We start from the raw sequence: 27,270 nt of genomic DNA, 5'->3' as shown, positions 1-27,270 counted from the left end.
TTTCACCATTTAAATGCCACTGTTTACCTTATATGGATTTCAGGGGTGTATACAATCAATTTGTACTACAATAATGGATAAAGAGAAAACGATGGATAAAGAGTTGAATCTAGACTTAGTTATACTTAGAGGTAGGCTCATTGAAATCGATGGGACTTGAGTTAGGCACGACTCACTTAAGGCCCACTGATTTCAGTGGATCTGCTCTAAGTATGGCTAAGTCTGGATCCAACCCAAAATCGTTAAAACAAATACTGAGATTTACAACAAATTGTAATAAAAATGGATTAAAATTATCAGAAGGCCTCATCTGCACTATACATTTAAAGCAGTATTATACCACTTTAAACTGTCATGACTTCTCCCAAAGAATCCTGGGAACTGTAGTGTGGTAAAGGTGGTGAAAGCTGTTAAGAGACCCCTATTCCCCTCACAGAGCTACAATTCCCAGAGTGGTTTAACAATCAAGCCCTGTTCCTAGGGAACTCTGGAAATTGTAGCGCTGTGAGGGGAATAGTGGTCTCCTAACAACTCTCAGCATCCTTAACAAACTATAGTTCTTAGGGTTCTTTGGGGGGAAGCCATGACTGTTTAAACTAGCATAGTACTGCTTTAAATATAATTTGCAGATGAGGCTTTACTTCTGATAATTTTAATTTGTTATAAATCTCAGTATTTGTTTTAAGGATTTTGGGTTGGATCCAGACTCAGATACCACTCTGGAGGTACAAAGGCACTTGTATTCATACAACAGAAGCAATTCCTTGAAAAACCTCATTTTTCTTTCTTTTTTAAAATGCAGGTGGCAGACACAGAAGTTAAGAATTTGCTGCTCATTCTCTTATCCTTTGAACTGCAAGCTACTGCCTTGCCTTGTTGCACTATGAAAATGCTGCTGATGGACTAAATGTCGAGAAGTTGCCATGCATTGATGTAACACCCCAAAAGCCATTCTAATAGTACAAGCCTCTGGAAAGCTTGAAAGGAGTGGTGAGAGACACATCAGTCCAATTGTAGCCTCTTCACCACAGCAGAATGGCAAGTAAACGAAAATCTACTACACCCTGCATGGTCTTGGCAAGTGAGCCAGACCCAGACTTAGAAGTGGTGTCTGACGCTGAGGAAGGACCACCTGCGATCACCCCAGCAGGAAGCATGTCAAGTGACGAGGACTCTCGAGAATATGTGGACTCAGACAGTCAGCAAAATAAAAAAGTTGAAGGTGGCTATGAATGCAAATACTGCACATTTCAGACTCCAGATCTCAATATGTTTACTTTCCATGTGGATTCTGAGCACCCCAATGTCGTATTAACTTCCTCTTACATCTGTCTTGAATGCAAGTTTGTTACGAAAAGGTATGATGCGCTTTCGGAACATAATGTAAAATACCACCCAGGAGAGGAGAATTTTAAGCTCACCATGGTGAAGCGCAACAACCAGACAATCTTTGAGCAAACGGTGAACGATCTTACTTTTGATGGGAGTTTTGTCCAAGAGGAGAAAGCTGAGGAACTGGAAACTCCTGAGAGCCACTTGTCAGGCATCTCGATTAGCAAAACCCCAATTATGAAAATGATGAAAAATAAGAATGAAACAAAGCGGATTGTGGTTTTCCATAATGCAACAGAGGATGGTCCTGGGGAAGAAAAGGATGCTGAAACTGACCCAGAGTGTGAGGAAATCATAGAAAAACCAGCAGTTGCAGACTCCAACCCAAGTAATACGCTGGCTGCGGAAACAATTAACACTGTTGTGAACCCTACACCATTGATCCAGCCTGCACAAGTGATTACGACCATAGCATCTCCGCAGAACTCGAACTTAATTTCTAAAGTCTTGATCCCTATAAATAGCATTCCAACCTACAACACTGCTTTGGATAACAATCCTCTCTTGCTTAACACGTACAACAAGTTTCCTTACCCAACAGTGTCGGAAATTACTCTTTTAGCCACGCAAGCTAAATATACCGAAGAACAGATCAAAATCTGGTTCTCTGCCCAACGTCTGAAACATGGGGTCAGCTGGACGCCAGAGGAAGTGGAAGAAGCACGAAGGAAGCAATTCAACGGCACTGTACATACTGTCCCTCAGACAATTACGGTTATTCCGGCACACATTTCGGCAGCTAGCAATGGCTTGCCTTCCATCCTGCAGACATGCCAAATAGTTGGCCAGCCGGGCCTAGTACTTACACAAGTTGCAGGCACCAGCACACTTCCAGTGACGGCCCCAATAGCTTTGACTGTGGCAGGAGTCCCAAATCAAGCCCAGCTGCAGAAAACACAGGTTCAGGCCACTCAACCTGTTACTGAAACCAAGCAGGTAGCCGCCATCCCAGCCCCTCAGCTTACCAAATCGGAGGTGGTGGCGGCGGCTGCAAATGTTGACACAATTGGGGTCCGTACAAAGAAGACAAAGGAACAGCTGACAGAATTAAAGATCAGCTATCTTAAAAGCCACTTTCCTCTTGATTCGGAGATAATTAGACTCATGAAAGCAACGGGCCTGACAAAAGGGGAGATCAAAAAGTGGTTCAGTGATACCAGGTACAACCAGAGGAACTCAAAGCACAACAACTATAATCATCTCAACAACGATTCCTGCACTATCGTTATTGACTCAAGTGACGAGACAAATGAATCCCCTGCACAGATCCAGACGCAGCAGAAACAATCGTGGAACGCCTCTGATCTTAGCCCTCAGAAATTCAAAGAAAAGACTGCAGAGCAGCTGCAAGTCCTCCAAGATAGTTTCCACAACAATCCTGTCCTTACAGATGACGAACTGAATAGGATAAGGTCGGAAACCAAGCTGACCAGACGAGAGATTGATGCTTGGTTTACAGAACAGAAGAAAGCGAATGCTCCACATGAGGAAAGTGAGGAATTGAACGAAAATAACACAGTAAGCTCGAAGGAAGCGTCTGCAGAGACATCTGGAGGGGAAGGAGCTGGAACCCAGAAGACGGGGAAGCTGTCTAAAAAGACACCGGAACAACTACATATGCTCAAAATGTCATTTGTCCGGACTCAGTGGCCATCTGCAGAAGAATATGACAAGTTGGCAGAAGAAACTGGACTTCCTCGACCAGAGATTGTTAGTTGGTTTGGAGACACTCGTTATGCCTGGAAAAATGGTGGCTTGAAATGGTACTATTACTATCAAGGGGCCGATGCAAATAGTATGAATGGCCAAAGCTATTCCAGACGGAGGGGGAGAGGAAGGCCAAGAGGAAGAGGAAGAGGAAGGCCTCGTGGGCGACCAAGAGCCAACAAAAGGATCAGACAGTGGGACAGAACACCAGTCATCAAATTTAAAACTGGAAAAGCTATCCTTAAGGATTATTACCTGAAACATAAATTCCTTAATGAGCAGGACCTTGATGAGCTGGTTGCCAAATCACACATGGGGTATGAACAGGTTAGGGAGTGGTTTGGGGATAAGCAGAGAAGAGCTGACCTAGGCCTTGAGTTGTTTGAGGAGGAGGAAGAGGAGGAGCTGCTGGAGGATCAGGAGGATGAAGATGAAGAGGAGGGTGAAGATGATGAAGAAACAGATGACAGTGACAATTGGGAACCTCCTCGGCATGTTCGGCGTAAACTCTCAAAATCAGACTGACGTGTATGCCTTTGGGTTGCGGGACCGGCATTTTGTTGTGCGGTGCCAAATGATTGGTGCTCGCCCTCCCAAGCCCTAGTGACCACTTGCTTGGGATTGCCTCCACTTTTTGGGCGGGGGGAAATGAGTTGCTGACTCCTGTAGCAAATTTGCTCCTTGGTAGCCGAAATGGACAAGCAATTCCAGGATTTGGGATTTACAAAGCCTCCACACCTTCAGGTTTCCTTCACATCTCTGCTGATGAGGGTGCGCCATATAAGGGACTGTGTGTTTAATTGCCTTATGTTTGATTCCAAAAAAACCTTTTAAGAGTGCAGATACATTTTTAAAAAACAAAAACAAAAAAAATCTTTTTATTGCAGTAGGAAAATAACTGCAAAATGTTTTGGGGTTTGTTTGTTTGTTTTGAAAAATGTGCTTAGTGTTTCCTGTTGCAAAACTGCATGCCAGTTTTCCTCACTCTAAGCATAAAGGACGGCTTTTCAGAGGAAAACAAGATGGGTTGGGGTAGAAGATACCAAAGGGGAGGAAGCAGAGTGGTGAGGATTGCTTGAGGCTTTTGTGTGTTTTCTTAGGACAGCAGAGGAAAGGAATATCTTCGTTACATATGGAGCCTGTGTGCTGGGTTTACAGAAGTCATAATGAATGTGTCTCTCTAGCTGTGTTCAGGGAGTTTGGGTTGGAAGTCTGCTTGGGTGTATATCATATTTAAATACTAGATACAATTAATGCAGCCAATACCAAAACCAATCTTTGATTGTGCGGTTCTTTTAAAATTGTTAATGATAATAGGTTGTTTCCATACAAAAAGATCCCCCAAAAACTGTATAGCTAGTTCCTTTAAAGAAAGGAGCAAAGCTAAAAGACCCCACAAAATGCTTTGTTTAAAACCAGGGCTGTGGAGTCGGAGTCGTGGAGTCAGAGTTGGGAGCAATTTTGGGAGGAGTCGGAGTCGGACAGTAGAAAAATAGAGGAGTTGGAGTCGGAGTTGAAGGTTTGGTGTACTGACTCCACAGCCCTGTTTAAAACAGTGATGGCCAAATCTAGCCTGGGAGAGTCTGACAGTCTCTGGCCTTGGCATCATCTCCTCTCTGTTTCTCTTCCCACCTCCATCAAGCAGCTTGGCTGGAGAGAATCTAGCCTCACGAGCTGTACAACAGGGATGGGGGAACCTGTGACCCTCCAGATGCTTTTGGACATCAGTTTCCATCAGCCGCAGCCAGCAAGGCCAGTGGTCAGGGATGATGGGAGTTGGAGTCCAGCAACATCTGGCAGGATACAGGTTAGCCACCTCTGCGGTAGAACCTAGCTCCTTTCCTTTCATGGGAAAGATGCAAGAAAGCAACCTGCGAGTCACAGCTTCTCATCTGTTCGTTTCCAGGTTGATCTCTCATTTTCTGATGGAAGGCTGCCTGCCAGCTTTGAAGTGATGCCTTAGGCTTTCTACCTGTCACAGAAACAGGAAGGGGTTGAATGGAATGACAAGGGCTCAATGGGGACCACAGAGTGCCAATTAGCCATTTCTGGATTAGAACAGCTCGGCACCCTGGACTCTCCAGTATGGGGCTCCGCAGGGGTCAGTTCTGTCCCCCATGCTGTTCAACATCTACATGAAACCGTTGGGTGCGGTCATCCGGAGCTTTGGTGTGCATTGCCATCAGTATGCTGATGACACGCAGCTCTATTTCTCCTTTTCATCTTCTTCAGGTGAGGCTGTCAGTGTGCTGAACCGGTGCCTGGCTGCGACAATATACTGGATGAGGGCTAATAAATTGAGGCTCAATCCAGACAAGACTGAGATGCTGCTAGTGGGTGGTTCTTCTGACCGGATGGTGGATGTCCAACCTGTCCTGGATGGGGTTGCACTTCCCCTGAAGGAGCAGGTTTGTAGCTTGGTGGCCCAACTATGCCCCTATCTGGACAGGGATAACCTGGCTTCAGTTGTCCATGCTCTGGTAACCTCCAAATTAGATTACTGCAATGCACTCTATGTGGGGCTGCCTTTGAAGACGGTTTGGAAACTGCAGCTTGTGCAAAATGCAGCGGCCAGATTGGTAACAGGGACCAGACGGTCCAAGCATATAAAACCAATTCTGGCCCGCTTGCACTGGCTGCCTGTATGTTTCCAAGCTCGATTCAAGGTGCTGGTTTTGACCTATAAAGCTTTACACGGCTTGGGACCACAATACCTGATGGAACGCCTCCCCCAGTACAAACCCACTCGTCCACTACTTTCAAGATCAAAGGCCCTCCTCCAGGTGCCTACTCCAAGGGAACCTTGGAGGATGGCAACAAGGGAGAGGGCCTTCTCAGTGGTGGCCCCCAATTTATGGAATGATCTTACTGATGAGGTGCGCCTGGCACCAACACTGTTATCTTTTTGGCGCCAGGTCAAGACTTTCCTCTTCTCCCAGGCATTTTAGCATGTGTTTTATACTGTTTAAATTTTTAAATTGTGTTTTAAATTGTTTTTATAAGATGTGTTTTAAATTGTATTTGTTTTAATATTTTTAGTTACTGTAAACCGCCCAGAGAGCTTCGGCTATGGGGCGGTATACAAGTATAATAAAATAAATAAATAAATAAATAAATTCACAAATGTTGTCAGGACAAGACTCCCCATATCAAGGATAGCCAACGTGGAGCCCTCTAGATGTTTCTGGACTACAACTCCAGTATGTCCCTGACCATTGTCAGTGCTGGTGGGGCTGATGGGGGTTGGTCTTAACAACATCCGGAGGGCACCAGGTTGGCAACCCTTGCTGTATATCAAGGAACCCATGGGTTTTAATCTCCCCCCAAGTATAGGGATGGGATCCATTAGATGGATCCGATAGCCAGTTCTGGTTCGAAAGCATTCCGTCGACCTAATACCGAGTCGAGTTCGTTCTTTGTCTGCTAGTTGCTGCTTTTACCAATTCATTTCCCCCCCCTTTTTTTTTCTTTTTTTACTTTCCTTTGAATATTTTGAAAGGAAATATCAATATTTTGAAATAAATGCCGATAAATTAAAGGAAATATTGATTAAAATATCAATATTAATATAAATATTTTAGATGTTGACTTTTTTTAAAGAATCTTTACATAAACATCATCCATAACGATAGTGAATAAGCGAATTCATGGAAAATTAGGTACCAAATCCGAACTGGGCTTAATTCTGGCACATCTCTTTGTTGTTTTGTTGTTATATGCCTTCAAGTCAATTACGACTTATGGCAACCCTATGAATTAGTGACCTCCAGTAGCATCTGTTGTAAACCACCCTGTTCAGATCTTGTAAGTTCAGGTTTGTGACTTCCTTTATGGAATCAATCCATCTCTTATTTGGCCTTCCTCTTTTTCTATTCCCTTCTGTTTTTCCTAGCATTATTGCCTTTTCTAGTACCGTATATTCCGGCGTATAAGACGACTTTTTAACCCAGGAAAATCTTCTCAAAAGTCGGGGGTCGTCTTATACGCCGGGTGCTGAAAAAGAGCAGGAAAATTAAGTCAAAAAATGGGGGACAATAACGAAGCGGCAATGGCGGGCGGGGGTAGAGCCGCTTGTGCTGCAGCCACGGGGCCGATAAGCAAGGTCGCGGCGCAGAAAATCAATAAAGGAACGGCTAGGTAAAAAAGGCAAAAAAGCCGCCGCCGCTAAGGAAGCAGGAGGAGGCAGCCGCAGCCGCCGTATGCAGGGACCGTTGCGGCGCAAAACTGTCAGGCAGTGAGGCTCAAGGCAGTCCAAGATAAAAGCCGCAAAGGGAGAGAGAGAGCCGCAGCCGCAGACTCTCAATGAAATATTCCCGGGATGGGGGAGACTCAAACGGCCAGGAACGGGAGGGAAATAACGATGGGAGCTGCAGCCGCAAGCTCCCGCTGGGAATAGAGAGAACCGCAGCCGCGGTCCCTCTGATGGCCGTTGGATGAAAGGCTGGGAAAATCAATGGCCCGGGCAACAGGGAACCCCCCCAAGGGAACTCCCCAGGAATGGAAAACACGACGTTAGATACAAGACAGAGGGAAGGGAACACTTGGTAAACACACAGTCACAAAACCTCCACACTCTGTCAAACAAATACAGCAACAAAAAACACAGAATACTTAGCTAAGCTACGCTATAGGATCTCAATCTTGTTCGTAGGAAGGCAAGAATGAACTGGAGAGTGGGAGGGGCCTGACGCCCCTAGTCTTGACTTCAAAGACATTCTTGCCTTCGCACGATAGGCTTTGTATACAACAACCAGCCAATCACCGGTAAGGTACATCGCTTGCATGTCATAAGCAGGGGTAGTCTTATACGGCGAGTATATCCCAAACTCTATATTTTAACTGGAAAAGTTGGGGGTCGTCTTATACGCCCAGTCGTCTTATACGCCGGAATATACGGTAAATCATGTGTTTTCATTAAATGTCCAAAGTATGATAACCTCAGTTTCATCATTTTAGCTTCTAATGATAGTTCTGGTTTAATTTGTTCTATGACCCAATTATTTGTCTTTTTCGCAGTCCATGTATACACAAAACTCTTCTCCAACACCATATTTCAAATGAGTTGATTTTTCTCATCCACTTTTTTGACTGTCCAACTTTACATAGAGATCGGGAATACCATGGTCTGAATGATCCTGACTTTCTTGTTTAGTGATACATCTTTGCATTTGAGGACCTTTTCTAGTTCTCTCATAGCTGCCCTCCCCAGTCCTAGCCTTCTTCTGATTTTTTGACTATTGTCTCCATTTTGGTTAATGATTGTGCCAAGGTATTGGTAATCCTTGACAAGTTCAATGTCCTCATTGTCAACTGTAAAGTTGCATAAATCTTCTGTTGTCATTACTTTAGTGTTTTTGACGTTCAGCTGTAGTCCTGCTTTTGTGCTTTCCTCTTTAACTTTCATCAGCATTCTTTTCAAATCATTTCTGGTTTCTGCTAGTAGTATGATATCGTCTGCATATCTTAAATTATTGATATTTCTCCCTCCAGTTTTCACACCTCCATCTTGGTCTAATCCTGCTTTCCATATGATATGTTCTGCATGAAGATTAAACTAATAGGGTGATAAAATACACCCGTCTCACACCCTTTCCGATGGGGAACCAATCGGTTTCTCCATATTCTATCCTTACAGTAGCCTCTTGTCCAGAGTATAGGTTGTGCATCAGGACAATCAGGTGCTGTGGAACACCAATTTCTTTTAATTCATTCCATAGTTTTTCAGGTCAGTTGGCTGAATTTGCTCTGGGTCTGTAGCCTTGCAACAGTGGAATCAAAAGCATTTTGCCCTGTGCTGTGCTTTTTAATTGGCATAAAGCAAAAAGACCACAATGTAGTAACTGGCAATATGTCTCAATTCTACTGGGCTTTCACAAGCCATGTACAGATTGGGAGTCAGTCCTAGCCAATCCAGGCTCTCAGAGATAGGAATGGGTTAACAGGGAGGTCACAGTGTCCTGGCAGATGTCCACCTCCCAGCTTAGATTTGAAACATGTTTGCAAACTGGAGAGAGAGAGAGAGAGGGAGGGAGCAGCAGCAGCTGGAGATTCATACAAGAACACTTCAGATTTATTATTGGAGTATATTTTGCCAGTGACCCAGTGTTTGAATTCATACAAGGTTTAAAATTGTGGCATTTCCTGCCTTTCCGGCATTGGGCGTTGCTAAATAATTTGCTCCGTTCACAGTTGCCTCATTTGTCTTCCTTTGCAGTTGTAGCTCAAGTGAGTTAATTTGCACAGCTAGTTTGACTAGACTTCATGGTAACTAATTCAGACAGGCAGTTACTTCTGCAGCTTTGCAGTGCAGTCAAGCTGCCTTCTTTCTAGTTCAGTTCTTGACCTTATTCATTTACTTTAATCTGGTAGGGAATTTTTTTTTCTGTGTTCAGTATTAGTATCTGGAAACTACCCAAATGTTTGGAAGGCCAATTTACAAACTTTTAATTTGTCAAAAGTAGCCACATTTTCAAAACATGCTTGGAAGTCCTTTTCCCTGATCTAAGGCAGAGGCAGTGCTGATGTTCTGCAAACCACACTTTGCAACTTAAAAGCCAACCTTGGGGATATGTGTTCCTCCTCCCTCCCTCCTTCCCTCGTTGATGTTAACCACACTTGTGCATTCCATTTGCACCAATCTTGGTTAACACATTAGCTGGGTTCTCTTACAATGATAGCTTGCAAGCTCATTCCAAATTATCATTTCAAATTGTGGTTTATGAGAGTAACATTGTTTTTTGTCTGTGCATGTGAACTGTTAAACTGTGGTTAAAAGCAGTAAGGGAGAGGAAAGTTTTCTCCAGAGAGACTGACTCCTGATTTATAGGCCATGGTTTTCAGGGAGCCAGTGTCACATCTGTACTGGCTTCTGACATAACAAGCCCTCCCTTCAACACTGGATATGCAAGGGCTGGTGGTTGTGGTTTTGAACATGCTGAAAGACAGGCCCTGCCTGCACTATACCTTTAAAGCACTATTATACCACTTTAAGCAGTCATGGCTTTCCCAGAAAGAATCCTGAGAAGGGTAGTTTCTTAAGAGTGCTGAGAGTTGTTAGGAGACCCCCTGTTCTCCTCACAGAGCTACAATTCCCAGAATTCCCTGGGAAAAGGAATTAACTGTTAAGCCACTCTGGGAATTTTAGCTCTATAAGGGGAATAGGGAATCTCCTAACAACTGTCAACATCCTTGACAAACTACAGCTCCCAGGATTCTCTGGGGGAAAACATGACTGTTAAAATGGTGTAATAGTGCTTTAAATGTATAGTGCAATGGGGCCGCACAGGGTACTGACTTAAACCATTCTTGTGGAGAGGAGTTAGATAGGCCTGATTCCTGTGTTTTGTGTTTTTAATGTGGGAAAGCCACCACAAAACTATCCCCCCCCCAGTCATTCATCTAACAAATGCTTCCTCACCAGTGGAAACAACTGGTTTGATCTCAGGCCTTTCACCCAGGGTGGGTAAATACCTGCTGCCCCTAGGTCAGGACACATCTGCAAAAAGAGCATTCATTGTGAAAATGACATGGTGTCATATTGTCATGAGGATTTTGCAATCTTCAAAGTGAACATAGTTATTGGCACTTAAGACGAATGGAGTGTATGGCCTGAAGCATATTTGTTTAACCTGTGGCTGCTGGTTAGAATCCAGAGAGTCTGAGGTGTTGTGTTTTTGTTTGCATGTTTTCTTTTAAAGAACACCTCCCCTTCATCTTTGTGGTTTTAATGGGAAACCTGCAAGCGTGTGGATAGTTTCTTTCTGTCAAAAGCTCAAAAACTGAAGCCAAGATCAAAAGAATCCTAAATTCATCTTGGGGAGCAGGGAGAGTTTCTTGTAGTGTAGATTGAAATAGACTTCTATCAAAAGTAGGGCTGCAAAACCTAGTTGGTACATTAGTCTGTTCAAGCAGGGGTGAAGAATCTCAGGACTGGGGGACGAATACAGACCCCTGTATCTGACTCTCAGGACTTTTCCCCAGGCCACCCCTGTCAGCAAGACCACATCTCCTCTCCCCAGGCCACACCACTCACTGGCCCTGCTCAGCACTCTCCTTGAGTGCTTTTGCCTGGCTGGATTGTGTCCTTGAACTGTGATAATGCCTCTTGCTTTCCTGGATAGAGAGGTGGGGGCATAGGGAAACACTGCCTTTTGTGCAGGTGGAATATAGTGTACTGTACAACAGTAAATGCTACATCCATTGCCCCACCCACGCCAGACATCTGTTTTCCCTGTTGTGTGACTTACACCCTCTAGAAAATTGGGGAAGGATGGTAGCTCGGTGGTAGAGCATCTGCTTTGCATGCACAAGGTCCCAGATTCAGCTCCTGGTGGCTCCAGGTGGGGCTGAGGAATGCCCGTCTGGAAACCTGGAGAGCCACTTCCAGTGGGAGTAGACAGTGAACCAATTGCTAGATGAACCAGTGGTCTGACTCTGTATAAGGCAGCTCCCTATGTTCCTGTGTAGTCCCTAAAAGGTTCCCTGTGAGGGAATATGGTCCTTGGGCTGAAAGAAAAGTTTCCCTACCCCTGTACTAAAGCCCTAGGTGTTTGTTGTTATGTGCCTTCAGGTCGATTACAACTTAAGGCGACCCTATGGATTTGTGACCTCCAATAACATCTGTCATGAACCGCCCTGTTCAGATCTTATATGTTGTTGTTGTTATGTGCCTTCAAGTCGATTACGACTTACGGCAACCCTATGAATCGGTGACCTCAGTAAGTATGACTGAAGGCTAATTTTAATCAATGGAGCTGAGAGTGAAGGGTACACTTGTTTATTTTTGAGACTGTTTTGGTTCTGGCACACCACAGGAAACAAATACTCTCTTTTAACGATGACATTTCCTTTTAACTGAGTGGTAGCTTTTTGCTAAATGCCAAGCTATTTCCCACTAAAGTACCTCAAGAAAGGGTTTTAACAATATGCAAATGTGTTTTATATGTAATCAATCGGTTTAAAAGCAGATTGACTCAGAATCCCTTAATTGGTTAACAGCCATGCAACAGACCATCTTTTAAGACGTTTTACATGCTTTTAAAAGCTAGTGTACAATGTATCCCCCCCCCCACTTAAGACCAAGTGGAACAGAATGGCACGTCAATTACAAATGCCAAGTGGAGAAGTATGCACCTCTTTCATCAATCAAGAGGACTAGGAGGCCAATGGAGATCTTGCACACAACTCTCCATTCTGCTTTTCAAGAGGGATACCCCATATTTGAGGTTTATGGCCTGAGGCTGCTCATTAGGATATGAGATCTCTTTGGTTTTTTGTTGTTGCTGCTGTTCAACAAAAATGTGCTGTGGGGTCCAAATTACTTTCCAGTGGAGAAAGAATTTTAGCACTGATTAAACCATGCATTATAGTGATGCTATTTCTGTTTGCATTTCCCTTTTTACATTTTTTTACAAAGCTTTTTTGGCCTGACCATACTGTGCGATGTTGTTTCAACTTGTCTATGTTTACAGCTCAGGTTTCCTAAATCTGCTAAAAATAAAGGGGAAAAGCACATGGTTGCAAGGTGATGACCAGCACTGTGACAAGATGGAACGCAGGACTGCCTGTTACATTATGCTTTTTTGAAGTCGCTTTCTTCCCAACTTCTGGAAAAATACAGTTTGGTCATTTGCTCATTTTCCTAGGAAAGATTTGGGACATAATACAGGGTGAAAGGATTGCACTGAATCCCGTTAAGTCTCCTGATTTCCTTCAGTGAAGCGCTTGCATCTTTTTCAGTATGTACACTAACCATCTTCCTGTCCTAATTATTAACAGCTGCATTACTACATTGTGATTTATTTGAAACATGAGAATGGTGCTTTGGTAATTGCGAGTAAAGGTTTGAGCTCAGCATATAGCAAGGTACTCAAACTGTTTTCCTAGTGCATCGTAATAGCAGGTGATCAATGCTGTTTGAAGAGAAGGTGTTTGTGTTTTTTGGTGGTTGTTTTTTTGCTTGACTGGTGCACAGCAGCTTACAGTTTTCTTCTTTTCCAGCTGCCCTAAGTGGTGAAGGGGAAAGCAAGTTCTAGGGAAGGCTTGCAGTGGGTTGGAGGTGGCGATGCATACAAGTCCAAGAGCTCTGGTTTACTGTGAATGATGGTGGGCAGTGGGGCACGATGTTTGATCTTTTGTGAAACCAAGGAAAGAATTGGACACACATAACCCCTGGATTGTAATATGCTACAAGGACTGGACCATTCACGTTGTGCCAAAGTTGAAAACCACAGCAGCCAGCAGAAGTTCTGTGCTGTAAATATGACTGGTTAAATGACAACTTGTAAAAAGGAAAAACAGACAAACAACTGATTTAATAGAGACCATGTCTATTCTGCTATATCGAGGGGAAGTTTAATGTTTTTTAAAAGAAATTTATTCGAAAGGAGAATTGGCGACTCATTTTTTGTCTGGCTTGTACCAATAATTGTATGTTCCTGGTATATAAAGATAGGCTTCATTGCCTGTGTTCTTTGAAAATGTGATTTAAGCTTATAGCTTTGAGTGACCAAACATTTTACAGAGTAAAAGTTCTTAGAAACAAGTAAACATAATGGATATTTCTGTGTCTTATTTATAAGGATTTGCAGAAAGGTACATGCATTTGTACAACTGTTTAAAAAAACGCAGGTGGAAGCCACAGTGGACTTGCACACGAGCATCTGTGGACGACAAATTCTATCAATACAGCTCGTCTACCACAGCAGATGTCTACAGCTTTAAGCGATTTGTAATATTTCAGAAAGACTGGCTCTCTTCTTAGTCACACAGCTGAAGAAAACATGGTAGGGCTGGCAGCTACAATTGCTGGAAAAAAGTACCCAAAGGAAGTTGCAGGAATAAATAGAAGTCAGTATTAAATACGTTGACAAAGAGAAATAATATCTGCTTGTTGGTTGCATGTTGCCCTCCAACATGGTGGCAGCAACTGGAAAATGTGTTCATACAAACAGATGTCCTTACTTTCCCCCCAGCATGTTCTTGGGATATGTAAACTCGACAAACTTGGCAGCCAACTGATTTTGAACAAGGGCCATATTTTTAATTGAGCAATTGCTGATGGGCCAGTGGCACTGACTGCCCCTGAAGCCGCTGCCTTGCAATCTGGGACATGGGCCAAGGGCTTCCTCCGCCACCTACTCTGGTGCAGCTCCCAACTAAGGCCTCTGAATTTCATGATCATAATTGCCCATTTCTTGACAGAACGTAAGAACATAAAAGGCCCTGCTGGACCAGGCCAATGGCCCATCTAATTCAGCATCCTGTTCTCACAGTGGCCAATCAGATGCCTGGGGAAAGCCTGCAAGTAGAACCTGAGGGCAAGAGCGCTCTCCACACTTGGAATTCCCAAAAACTGGTACTCGGAGGCATTTGCCTCAACAGCTTCTCTCCCTCCCGACCCAAAATCTTTATTACAGAACATTCATATGGCCTGGCAAAACTCTTACATTACATGACACATACAAAGAATTTGGGTATGTTTAGCCTGGAGAAGAGATGATTAACAGGTGGTGATGATGGCCATCTTCAAATATTTGGACAGCTGTCACACAAGTGGAATAAATATGTTTTCTGTTGCTGAGAGGGTAGGACCTGAACCAACCAACTTCAAGTTACAAGAAAGGAGATTTCAACAATGTTGGGGAAAATGTTCTAAGAGTGTGAGCTGTTTCACAGTAGAACAAACTGCTTTGAAAGGTGGCAGACTTCTTCGTTAGGTTTTTAAGGTGAAACTCAACGGCCGTTTACCAGGAATGCCATAGCAATGGATTTCTTGCAGGGTTGGGCTAGATGACCTTTGAAGCCTCTTCCAGCTCCATGCTTTCTGTGTTCATCACTTTGATGGCTTGCGGGTGTGCAAGTGTCATCACAGATCAAACACCACAGACAGGACTTTCGTATCGCTTCATTACTACTCAAACATGGAATTTATTTGCATGTCCAACTACCAGGCATCAAATGTACAATAATCATGATGTACCTGCTTTTAAAGCCTAGAGTTTACTTTACCCTTTTATAGCATTAGGGCAGACATGCTGGTCCTAAGTAGCAGCATAACATGCACTGAAATGCTTTTGGGAGCAGGCTGAACTGTGCTGGTAATGAAATTTAACAGTGAAAATGGGTTATGCTTTGATACAAAAGCAACCAAGTTTCTAGTCCTTAAGGGAGTCCCTGAAGACGGGTGAAAATGTGTGTGAACAATACCTATTAAATGTCAGAAGCTGTTGGGGCAGGTGCAGGGATGACTAATCATGATTTCCAGCGTTTGGGAGAACAAATTGCCTACATTCACACAGGCTGTACAATACAGTCCTCTGTGTATATATATTTGTGTGTACTTCTGATGGTTTTTAAAGTGCCTGCCTCTGGGCATCTAGGAATATGGCTATCCTTGCTGAGGAAACCAATTCCCTGCTTCTGCACTTGTGCTTCACACTGACTCTGGGAGTGCTGAGCATCAACATAAGAAGAGCCCTGCTGGATCAGGCCAGTGGCCCGTCTAGTCCAGCATCCTGTTCTTACAGTGGCCAATGAGTGGTCTATGGTGGGAAGACCACAATCAGGACCAGAGCGCAACAGCATTCTCCTATGGTTCCCAGCAGCTGGTGTTCAGAAGCAGAGCAGAGCCATCATGGCTAGCAGCCATTGATAGCTTTATCCTCCATGGATATCAACAAAGATCCATTAAAACCAGTTACAGGATAAATTGAGCTGGGGGCACATGCATGTTTCCATCATCCCTCTGGTTTCTGGCTCAAAGTATGTGAGGGAAGTGGTGCTTTTGCCTGTACAAACAACTATATCTCTTGTTGCAGTGGCATATGGCAAGTCTGCCTTCTCATGCAACAGAGGAAGCTGCCTTATACTGAGTTAGAGCATTGGTCCACCTAGCTCAGTATTGTCTATACTAGGAGTGGCGGAATGTTTTTGGCTCTGCAGGCCAAATTTGACAGGTCTATCACCCATTGTCACAATGACGACAGAAGACTGGGCGCTTTGTAGTTGGGACTTCAAAGTGCCGCACACAACCCAGGCATTGGGTGTGCGAGGGAGTTCCCCCTGCACCTGATCCAGCTGATGGGCGATAAAGCAGAAATCTGTTTTCCCTTTCCTGATTTACAGTCAGGACCACACTTTATGGTCTCTGCCTGCCCCTCACCCGACATCATATATAACGAGATAAGGAGAACATGGGCATGGGTTGGGGGAAATAGCCTTGCAGGCCAAATTTGAACCCCTAGTGGTCCAAGAGTCGCCCATAGGCTAGAGCAGTATTCTTCAAGGTTGAGTCCCCAGATGTTGCTGGACTACAACTCCTATCATCTCCAACCATTGCCTAATCTGCCTGTGAATGATGGGAATTGTAGTCCAACAAAATCTGGGAACCCAAGGTTGAAGAATAGTGGGCTAGAGATTCCTTGCCCCTGGACTCCTGACAGCGGTTTTCCAAGATTTCAGCTAGGGGACATTCCTAACCCTACTTGGAGATGCGGGGATTGTACATGGGACCTTGTGTGTGCAATGCTCATGCTCTACCCACTGAGCTACGGTCCTCCTTTTGTCATGTTACTGTGTTTTCACTCTCTTCAGAGGTTGTGATCTTAGATCAGCCTGTAATCCTTGGCATATTCACTAGTTCACAATTTTTTTGACACGTTTTCATATAATCCAAAAGCCTTTGAATATATTTATATATTAATACCTATTTTCACTGTTATAACCATAAGCCATTGCAAATAGTTTCTTATCTGTGTGTATTTCTTTTGAGAGGATTGGTGCTGCTGGTGTTTGCTAGCTATGATATTTGGGGAGGGGGATCCCCCCATATTTGATTTGTGTCTTTTCATAATGAAGGTCAGCATTCCATAGTAATTCTCTTCCATTGATTTTCCATTGTCTTTCAAGTGAAAAATCAAACAGAAATACAGAAACGAATGCCTTAACAGATCTGCAAAATTGTGCTGCATATGAAGAAGGGAACATGCTATATGAAAGCTTTTTGGAGGTCATTCTGTGCAAAACGTATTAATGTGGTATATGTGGGTGGGTGGGGGGCTTCATCATATAATGGACATCAAATGAAACCTAAAGTGGCCAGCCTTCAGAAAATACATCACCACCATTCAAATGTGTGGCCTTGGATATTCCTTAGTTTCTGATCCCTGCTGGCATTTTCATTATCAGGAACTGTGTTGACACTTCCGCGCAGGAACATCACAGTATGGAGTCAGTACCTGTGATACTGCTTCAACAGCTAAATGGGTGATAGGTTAGTGCCTATTAAAAAAAAAAAAAGGCCAGCCTTCTAGCTTTTGTGGTCCCCTGGGCAAGAACACCTATAGCAGGCCTGTACCCCTTTCCCCCTGGGAAAGTCAACTTCTCCCCCATTAAGTGTTGACTGCTTCCTCACCTCTGCCATCTTTATTCCAGCTTCCCCTGCTCTGCTGAGAGAGGATCAGGGAAAGTGGAGAACTGGGGTTGCAGAGCTAGATCCCTTCAAATATTCATGGACTCCTGGGCAGCTGCTCCTCTTTACAGAGTGCTAGTGGTGGCGAGAAGGTTGCAGCAGCTAGACAAAGAGAGAAAGGGAAAGAGGGTCAGGCACTGACAAACTAATGCACAGGCATATTCAACTGCCATGCTTGGAAGCCAGCAGTTTGGAGACACACAACTGTGATGTACAGAAACACCACCTGAAAAATCCTCCTTTCTAGCTCACAGCCTGCCTTTAATTGTTCATAGTATCACTTATCCATTAAGAGAGGTGTTTTGCTATTCAGAGGACGTATGTGATTATTACAGCTGCTATAGCCCAGTGAGGAAGAGAGCCTGGCTGGGAGTCCAGAGTCTGTGAGTTCAAATCCCCGCTCATGTCTCCTGGGCGTCAAGGGCCAGCTAAAGATCAACCCCACAGCGAGTGGCTCAGGGGTTACGTGTCCTGCCAGCTGTGCAGCCGTGGGCAAGCTGCATAGTCCCAAGGGGCCCAGTTGCCCCCCAAAAAGGCTGAAGAAAGAAATGACAGCGCAGAAGGGTAACTAAGTGGCTTGTGCTTTTTGTGTTTCATAGCTGATCCTGGTGTTGGCAGGAGCAAAACTGGAATTCGGACAGATCAAGTTGTTATGTCCCAATCAGAACTCAGATACAACTCAGTACATTAGTGCATAAAGAAGCGCCCGCCTCGATCAGACCAAAGGAAAGACCTATCTGGCGACCCAAAGATTGGGAAAGGCTGGTTGGCAAAGTGCAGGATTCATGCTCTTTCAAGTTCCCAACCATTTAAAACTTTGTCCTATCAATGCCAATATAATAATTATCCCCTTATTGGAGTGTGGTTCAGAGCGACCTACAACAGCCCTGCAATGTTTACTGCAGGTTAATAAGAGCGCGGCTGAGAGTGGTTTGGATTTACAGCCACACACACAAATTATCCCATATTGCAATAAAAGGGAGAGTTCCTCCCAGCCTATATCTAGCGCTCAGTTTCATGCACAAGCTTTGTGTGCCATTGGCTTCCATGTAGACACGCTGCGATTTTAACTTGACAAAAATAGGAGGGGAAAATCTTATTTTCACATTCAATAGGACCCGGATTACAAAGAGCTGCTATCTTTCGTTGCGGTGTAGGAGGCGCGGGGGTCTGTGTTGCTGTCCAATCACATCTACTCCGCCAAACCTCTGATTTCTACGCTGTGTTCTGAAAGCTGCAGTTACTTCTTTTTCTGCTCAAATCGACCCGGAAGCCTCAAACTGCGTATGAGTCCGTTGTGAGTCTATAGGCAAGTCTATGGGCAAGTCTATGGGCAGCCATGTGAAGGCGCTTATCGTCACTGAGGCGGTCTAGGTATGGCGCCGTGCTGTCCTCTGTGACCCAAGAGGGGCCGCTCTAGCAACAGAGTCTGCGACATACTCGTTCTCCCCTCCGCCCCCCCTCCCTCAGCCGGCATGGCGCTGCCTTTGGGGTTCGAGTTTGAGGAGTCGGTCTTCGAGGGGGGCTGCCGGGAGCGGAAGGGTCGCCCCTCTCTTCCCCCCGCCTACAGCCCCCGGCGGTGCGAGCCCCAGGTGAGAGAGCGGGGCCAGACAGTTTAAGGAAGCTAGGTGGGATGGAGGAGGAGGACAGCAGGGACCTTCCCGCTGTAGCTCTTAATTTTTTGAGTATAAAAGGTTCCGGGGCTAAAGACAGCCTGGCACTTCTTACCTCGTAAATTTTGGGCTCGTCGATTTTCCCCGGGGGCGGGGGAGAAAAGGCAATCTGTGCGTGCTCAAAGGCAAGCTCCTCTTCAGCGGGGGTGGAGGGAAGATTTATCTATTGATTTAATTACTACGTTATAATACTGCCTTTTCTCCAAAGAGGTCAAAGGGGATACATAGTTCTTTCTCCATCGTCATTTAATACTCAAAGCAACCCTGTTAGGTAGGTTGGGCTGAAAAATTAGCGACTAGCCCAAGGTCGCCTGGTGAATTTCAAGGGAATTTGAACCCAGGTGTCTCCAGCCTTGGTTCACATCTCCACACCGTACATTACATGCAAATTTAAATCATATTTAATGCACATTTAAAGCACATAGCTTTCTCCAAAGAATCATGGGAACTGTAGTTTACCCCTAACAGAGCTACAGTTCCCAGCACCCTTTACAAACTACAACTCCCAATGGAATCAATTACCTAGAGAGGTAGTGGGCTCTCCAACACGAGGCATTCAAAAGGCAGCTGGACAGCCATCTGTTGGGAATGCTTTGATTTGGATTCCTGTATTGTGCAGGGGGTGGGACTTGATGAGCTTATAGTCCCCTTCCAACTCTACTATTCTATGATTCTATGAACTCCCAGGATTCTTGGGGTGGGGGGGAGCCATGTGCTTGAAATGTGTGCCACTCCAACCGCATAGCTAGCCAGGCAGATTTGATTCATTCCTCTGCCTTCCCTGACCTGGTGCCCTCCAGATGCTTTCGACTCTACTTCCCAACAGCAGTACTGCTGGCTGGGGCTGATGGAAGTTGTATGAGGCAGAGGGGAACTGTGGAAGAGAAGTAGCCATGTACATCTGTTGGAGGAAAAATTCCCAAGAGTCGCATAATGTTTTACAGCAGGGATGGGGAACTTGTGGCCACCGTAGATATAGTTGGACTACAACTCCCATCATCCCTAACCATTGACTGTGCTTGCTGGGGCTGATGGAAGTTGGAGTCCCAACATCATCTGGAGGGCACCACATTCCCCGTCGCTGCTTCAAAAACTTAGCCAATTTATTGTTTGGGCATGAGATTTCATAGGTAAGCACCTGCTTGATCAGCCTGATGTATGTATGGATGTATCCAATGGGGAAAGGGGTAAGACAACATGAGTTTTTAGAATGAATGTATGCATACTGAAAACAGCATGCAGGAGTCGATCAATATTAATGGCTGAATTGTTACTCTGTGAGTATTGGGATTGATTTAGAGCAAACACAATCAGTTTTCCCCCTTTTCCCTTCCTGTAGTGGTTTTGTGAGGAAAGAAACTGCGAGGATGCTGCTGAAAGTGTCAATATTAAAAAGTTCAGAGGAGATCTGGCATACAAGCAAAAGGAATTCAAGGTATTTTCATGGTTCTCCTGTATTATACAGCCACGAGAGTATCCTCGAACTGTGATGCTGCCTCTTGCTTGCCTGATGGAAGATGGAGAGAGCTGTGTGTCTGGCCACGCCCACTTTTGCAACATCCACCCCTGGCATGTGAACCCTGGAAGGTTGCCCACGAGGGAATGTGGCCCTCTGCCTGAAAAAGGTTCCCCTCCTCTGTTTTAAATAATCACATTGTTACTCCTCCTAAAACTTGGACCTTGATCTTGATCTGTGTTCAGCGAGTTTACCCAGGTCACAGTCCGTTCAATCTTTCTGAGTTGCGCTACGCTTAAGCTCGGTGTTTGCACATCTCATTTCAGAATGCTGCGTGTGAGTATTCTGGCTGCCTTGCGCTGCTGCCTCTCAGCAATGTTGCCATGAGAAGAGATGTACAGGAGAGCCACGCTCGCTGCTTAGCTCATCTGGGGAGACACAAGGAAGCCTTAGAGATTGCAGAAACGTTGGTTGGTTGTTTTCCAATTTTCTCCCTTTTTATAAGGTCACCACAAGCCCTATAAAGAGTCAGTGTGTGAGTTAGCTTGTTGAAGAATGTCATTTCCCCTCCTTTCCTTCACCCCCATTTCTGCAGTAATGTTTCAAGACAGAATCTCTCCAGTGCCATTATACTGAACATATTTGAAGGAAATTTCACATGATCCATGTCCCTAACACATGGAACAGCTCACCATATGGTGATATCTATCCTCTAGAACCATTTAAGTTGGCCTCAATGGCCACATTTGCATGGAACAGTATGCTAAGATTCTTGGTGTACTGAAACATACTGTGCATGACATGCTGTGTGCTTGCACTTGTAGCCTGACCAATCCCGCTTTGCTCTTTCCTTGGAGCAAACAGGTAAAGAAACATACCTGGAAGGAGATCACTTGCTGTTTAATGTCCAAACCTGGATTCATCGTTTGTTTCTTCCTCACAAACCTCTATTGGTAAGCCAGCAACAAACCATTGTTTCAGGCTGGCTAGCAATTGTGATTTGTTAGGATAAAGCACACTACGATCCCAGTTTTGCTGGGTTTGAACACAATGCCAAGCTCTTCCCTTCCTGGTTTGTTGACTTGCTTGTGCCGGGGGAGGAGCACAGTGGGAGCAATCGGGCTGTGTGTACCAGCAGCTCTTGCTCAGCATGGCTTATAAAGCCAATAAATTTGGCTTACCATTATGTGCTAACACGGCCACTGTGTTGGTTGCATTGCTTCCTCCAACCCTGTTAATTTTGGAAATTATTTTTAAAAGGCTTGAGTGAGCGTTCGCTTATTCAGGAAGAGCTCTTTTATTTCTGCTAGACTGTCTTGTAAAATGTCTATATTGTATTTCCTTCTTTCTAGAGAAATGGAGCAACCAACACTGACCATGTAACAGCAGTACTTGGCCTGCAGCTTGCCATTTACAGCACTCTGGAGCGCATTGAGAAAATAATTGGGTGCTTACAGCAACTGATCTCGTTACACCCTTTCCACCCAGGAGACTGGAAGTCGCTTGCTGAAACTTATGTGAGCTGTTTGCAGTCTCCAGCACCAGTGTCTCTGTCAGAAGCTGATCTCTTGCAATGTGGTGGCTTAGGTTTAGAGAACTGTCTCAAGGTTTCCTCAAATGAATCCGGCTTTCAGTGTTGCAGAAAACACAGCTGGAGAAAGGACTTCTCTTTGCAGTTTTCTCCCAGAACAAACAACGGCTTTGGAACTTGTGAGGAAGGCCAAAGAGAAAACAGACCTACCCGTGCCTTGGGAAAATCAGAGATACGGCACACAACGATGTTTGATTCCATGGGAGAAGAAGGGTCAAGAGATGTTTGGATATATGCATGTGCTTCCTTTGTTAGAGCAAGGTACTGTATGATGGTGCCTATAATGTTATGTGTTCTGTATGATGGTGCCTATAATTCTTATCTAAAGGCTGAAACGGATGTGACACAGGAAATCTATGATCACATCCCCCCCCTTTTTTACTTTAAAGCAGCTGTTTTGATTCTAAAAACCAGTTGCCGGAAGCCTCAGGAGGGGAGAGTGTTCTTGCACTCGGGTCCTGCTTGCGGGCTTCCCCCAGGCACCTGGTTGGCCACTGTGAGAACAGGATGCTGGACTAGATGGGCCACTGGCCTGATCCAGCAGGCTCTTCTTATGTTCTTATGATTGATGAAACAAAAGGATTTATACCTATGCCATTTTCCCAGTCTAAATGCCCCCACTCTGAAGCTGAAAATTGCCTTGCTAAGGGGAAACATACAGGTACTTGAAGTTATGCCATGAAAACTATCACCCTGCACCACCGCTCTAGTCAAAATGCGAGTCCTCCATGACTGTTGTAAAGTCACCCAAGAAGTGTTGGGGGATTTGATCGTGCTTTCCCATGTCTAGTTTGGCCCTTAACGACACCACTCGTGTTGTTTTTAGTTGTGCTGCTTTGTCATCTGAGTTGGAGAGAGATGTTTTCTCTCAAGAGCCCGGTGAAGCAGCATTGCAGATAAGTTGAGAGAAGATACTGGCCCACAAAAAGTTTAATAGCCCACCATCAGCTACATTTATCATTTCTAGTTTGTAAACCCACCTTTTCAGATATTGGTTTGGTGGCCTCCCTCAAACCATGGTTTGTTTGATGATTTTGATATTGCATCAAACCGTGGTTTGGTGCTACATGTGAACAATTTCTGTAAGACTCTTTTCAACTTGTAAATTTATTTTTAAAAGCTCAGTTGCGAAACACTTGCTCTCAAGCTTAGGATTTCACTCATTCTATGAAATCTTTAGGCCAAGGATGTCATGTGTTCATTTTGACCATCAAAACTCTCCTGACTCCACTGTGTATGCAGAGTTTTGTTATCCCCGTTTTTGTTTTCCTTTATTCCCAGGCTCTTGTTTCAGCTCATGCAGTCGAATCAGTCTTCCTTTGCCTTAGAAAGTAACTTGAAGGCTCAGCAGGAAATTGAAGACAAAATTACATCTTTGGGCTTGAAGGGAGATGTTTTGTCCTTGATGACTTCGGTGAGTGGAAGCTCGATGCGAGGGGCAGAGAACCTGTGGCCCTTCAGATATTGCTGGACTACAGCTCCCATCATTGCTGACCATTGGCCATGCTAGTTGGGGCTGATGGGAGTTGGGGTCCATCAACATCTGGAGGGCCACAGGTGCCCCTGCCCTGCCTGAAAATGTCATAAGCTGTGCTGAACATACAGAACAGTGATGGGGAATCCTTTCCAGCCCAAGGGGTACATTCCCTTCTGGGTAACCCTTCTGAGGACCATGTGCCATTGGTTGGCGGGGCCAGAGGCAAAAATGGGTGAAGGAATGAATGTAAATTTCATCTTTGTACAGTTGGCTAGTTTCTACACACGCTCATTTACCCTTCTCTGTCCTATATCCAGACAAACAAGAGGTATTATCAGAGGTGAAGAATACTGTCCAGACAGCCAAAACTATTCTGGGTATGAAGTAGGGTCAGTGAGGTGGTGTGCCCTGGGAAGACTTCTGATAGAGGGTCAGATAGAGAAGCCTGGTGGGCCAAATTTGGCCCCAGGCCTAGCCTAGCCTGAGATTCCACAGCCCTGAATCATAGAATTGTAGAGTTGGAAGTGACCCTAGAGGACATCTAGCCCAACCTCCTGCTCAGGAACTAAATCATCCATGAGAAATGCCTTTCCATCCTTCTGTGTCAGTATGTCTCCAGTGAAGGGGAGCCTGCCACCTCTCAAGGCAATCACTTCCACTGTCAAATTGTTCTTACCATTAAGAGTGTTTCTCCTGATGTGTGGCTGAAATCTGCTTCCTTGCAATTTCCCCCCTTTGTTCTAGGTCTTCCCTCTGGAGTAGCACAGAGTTAATTAGTGCTGTTCTCTGGAGTTTGGCCAGTATTTCATAGGTTTCTGGAAGAAACATAGGCAACTGCCTTCTGCCAGCTTGAGTCATTGTCCATCAAACCCAGTTTAGTCTACTCTGACTGACAGTGACTCTTTAAAACCTTGGACAGAGAGAGGTAATCATATCACCTATTACCTGTCTTTTTCTTTTTTAAACTGGAGCTGCCAGGGATTGAATATTGGATCTTCTGTAGGCTAAGCATGTTTTCTACTACTCAGCTACAATCCCTCAATATTTCAAAATACGAAATCTATACTTTGCTTACCGGTAACCTGTTTTACCCCCTTCCCTGCAGGCTATGGGAGAGGATCTTGTCCCAGAAAAGCTCAAAGAGGACATTCAGGGAGAGGTGAAATGCTTAAGTGCTTCAGCCCTCACATCCCTAATGACTGCATCCACCGTGGCATTTGAACAAAAATGGTTCCAGAAGCTCAGAGGCCGCTTGTCTCACTTGGACTGTTGCACATAACACTATGTGGCTGTACTGTTACTCTTGTTGCATTTTTGTTTTTATCTTGGCTGTTTAAAAGGACTTGTATGGAAATGCCTGAAGGATGTGCTGGCTGGGGAAGAATTCCACACTGGAAGCAAGTTCCATCTGTGATGGCTGACTTGCTCCAGTGTAGCCCTTTCTGCTGACATGAGAGTGCCTTGGCCATAATGAGCTCATTGGTAATGAGCTCATTTCTACCAAGGGCCTGGTGCATGCAACTGCTCTGTTACATGGTAACTGAGCACCCCCATGCTGAGCATGACAAACTTCCGTCTCTGGGGTCTTCTGGCTTGTCTTGATCCTCCAATGAACCACACTGTCCACTTGCAAAGGGGGTGAAATGCTCTTCGTAAAATAAAGATTGCATGTCATTTTTTTTTAAAAAAAACTAGTTTTTCCATAACTAAAATAAAATGTTTTTATAGCATCATAGTGATTATTGTGTTCACCTTGAATATCAAAGGACTGACATTAAACGTGGGCGGCAGCATGCAAAGCAGGGCAGGTTTCACTGACTCAGCTCCGTCTAGAGGTTTTGGACTACAGCTCCCATCAGTCCCAGTCAGCACTAGCAGGACCTGATGGGAGTTGTAGTCCGAAATCTCTGGAGGGGACTGGGTTGGCAAAGGCTGAGCTACAGCCAACTTGTGAAAGTGCAGTCTATGTGCATTATGCAAATACTGAAATAGCAAAACCAATCACGTTGGCGTACATGTGGCTCTACTCAATACACCCATTAATACACCAGTTCTGCTGTCCCAAGAGTGGGGAAATACTTTGTAAATGCAGGAAGGTAATCCTGTGCAATCTTTCAGGCAAGAGTGACTGCCTGTCTTCCATCTTTGTATTGCATGTGCTGCTGTCCTCTTCTTAGGGAATCGTTTGCTTTAAGTATAACCTGCTGTGATCAGCTTCAGGTCTGTCCTAGATTGGGGGGGGGGTTGTTTTGTTTCCATCTGCCCACATTTCAGAAAATCAAGGTGGGTGGCTTTCATGTTTCCCCTTCCAGCAGTTCTCGTGATTTTTTTTTTTATGTGACAACAGTTAATCATGCTCTCTGTGCAATTTAGTACTTGGGGATAGGTGGTATGTTGGCTCTTGTGTTCCCTTCCTTTCCAATATACTCAATATTGCTCTGTTTTCCATATGACCACACTTGTGTGTTTCCAAGAAAATGATAGAAAATGTCCTCCGCCTTCTTGGGTGTATAGTTCATCAAGAAATTTTGAAGACTTAATTAAGGCAATCCAAGTACTATTATTTCTCTTCAGTAAGAATTGATCTTTTGACAAGGAACTGCCTTGAGTCCATTTTGCTTCAATCCTTTGGCTAGAAATCAAAAATCCCCCTCTTTATGCATGCATTATGATCATAGGAAGCTCCCATATACCATCAGACCATTGGTCCATCTAGCTTCATATAGTCTACACTGACTAGCAGCCGCTGTCCAGGGTTCTGGGCAGGAGTCTGTGCTAACCTTACCTGAAAATGCTGGGGACTGAGTCTGCTTTCCAAATGGTTTCCCCATTGTTTTGTATCTTCATTATTCATTGTTAAATCCATTCATTTATGGATTTGTCACCCCTGACAATTACTGACTTCAACTTTGTAATTGTAGATTTAGCAAATAGGCTGCATTATCATTCTGTTTTCAAATTGTATTTATACTTTGCATTTTCTCTGGCTATTCCATTAAAAACATGCTGATGCAAAGAAATATTGCACTTTAACTCTTTACATAAGTTATCCAGAATTTCTTTACGCTTGCAGCTCTTGCCTTGTTCCAATTGCATTGTTTATCTTTTCAGTGACAAGGAATTCTTTATTTTTGCCTGAATATAGAGTGACTTGCTATAGGCCTGGGTGCTCCTGGAACTCCTACAGTTTCTGAAAGGGCCCCTTCCTTTCAGTGGAAGGGGCAGCTTTGAGGGAACATCAGTTTGCTTTGGAATGCACATGATAAGTGGATGAGGCCAACAAAGTATGAACATCGTTGAGATATGTAATCTACAGTGACCAGAAATGTTTCTGCAATGATTTTAATTTTACATATGCTGAATACGATGTATAAATGAATAGCAGTTATACACGCAAATAATACATGAAATAGATCCTGTGGGTGGGTGTTTTGTCTAAATTACTGTCACTTAGAAATACAACCAGATCCCCTCTCCTTCCCCTCCCCATTTTTTCTGTTTAGC

At 44.4% G+C, this 27,270-nt stretch overlaps 2 protein-coding genes across 8 annotated transcripts in view; both read left to right on the top strand.

Moving 5' to 3' along the window:
• The window catches only part of ZHX1 (zinc fingers and homeoboxes 1), a 38,950-nt gene extending 25,316 nt beyond the window's left edge, over positions 1-13,634 (top strand). For 4 of the 7 annotated variants that reach the window (XM_061606010.1, XM_061605996.1, XM_061606003.1 and 1 more), the window contains one exon: positions 803-13,634. In XM_061606010.1, coding sequence (XP_061461994.1) covers positions 1,036-3,624 — 2,589 coding nt within the window. In that variant the 5' untranslated portion in view covers positions 803-1,035 and the 3' untranslated portion in view covers positions 3,625-13,634. The remainder of the gene's footprint in view (positions 1-802) is intronic. The other 3 variants (XR_009759971.1, XR_009759970.1, XR_009759977.1) reach the window with 3 other exon arrangements.
• A 5,092-nt stretch (positions 13,635-18,726) lies between these two features.
• Positions 18,727-25,496, top strand: C1H8orf76 (chromosome 1 C8orf76 homolog). Its single transcript, XM_061606022.1, has 6 exons — positions 18,727-19,161; positions 20,582-20,677; positions 21,025-21,168; positions 22,051-22,550; positions 23,571-23,703; positions 24,872-25,496. Exons 1-6 carry the CDS (start codon positions 19,045-19,047, stop codon positions 25,043-25,045), a joined length of 1,164 nt encoding a protein of 387 aa, XP_061462006.1. The 5' UTR covers positions 18,727-19,044; the 3' UTR covers positions 25,046-25,496.
• Positions 25,497-27,270: the final 1,774 nt, after the last annotated feature.

This window comes from Rhineura floridana, chromosome 1 (genome assembly GCF_030035675.1).
Source record: "Rhineura floridana isolate rRhiFlo1 chromosome 1, rRhiFlo1.hap2, whole genome shotgun sequence".
Taxonomy (NCBI): Eukaryota; Metazoa; Chordata; class Lepidosauria; order Squamata; family Rhineuridae; genus Rhineura; species Rhineura floridana.
The sequence above is the reverse complement of the archived record's forward strand: the minus strand, read 5'-3'. Positions and strand labels throughout refer to the sequence as shown.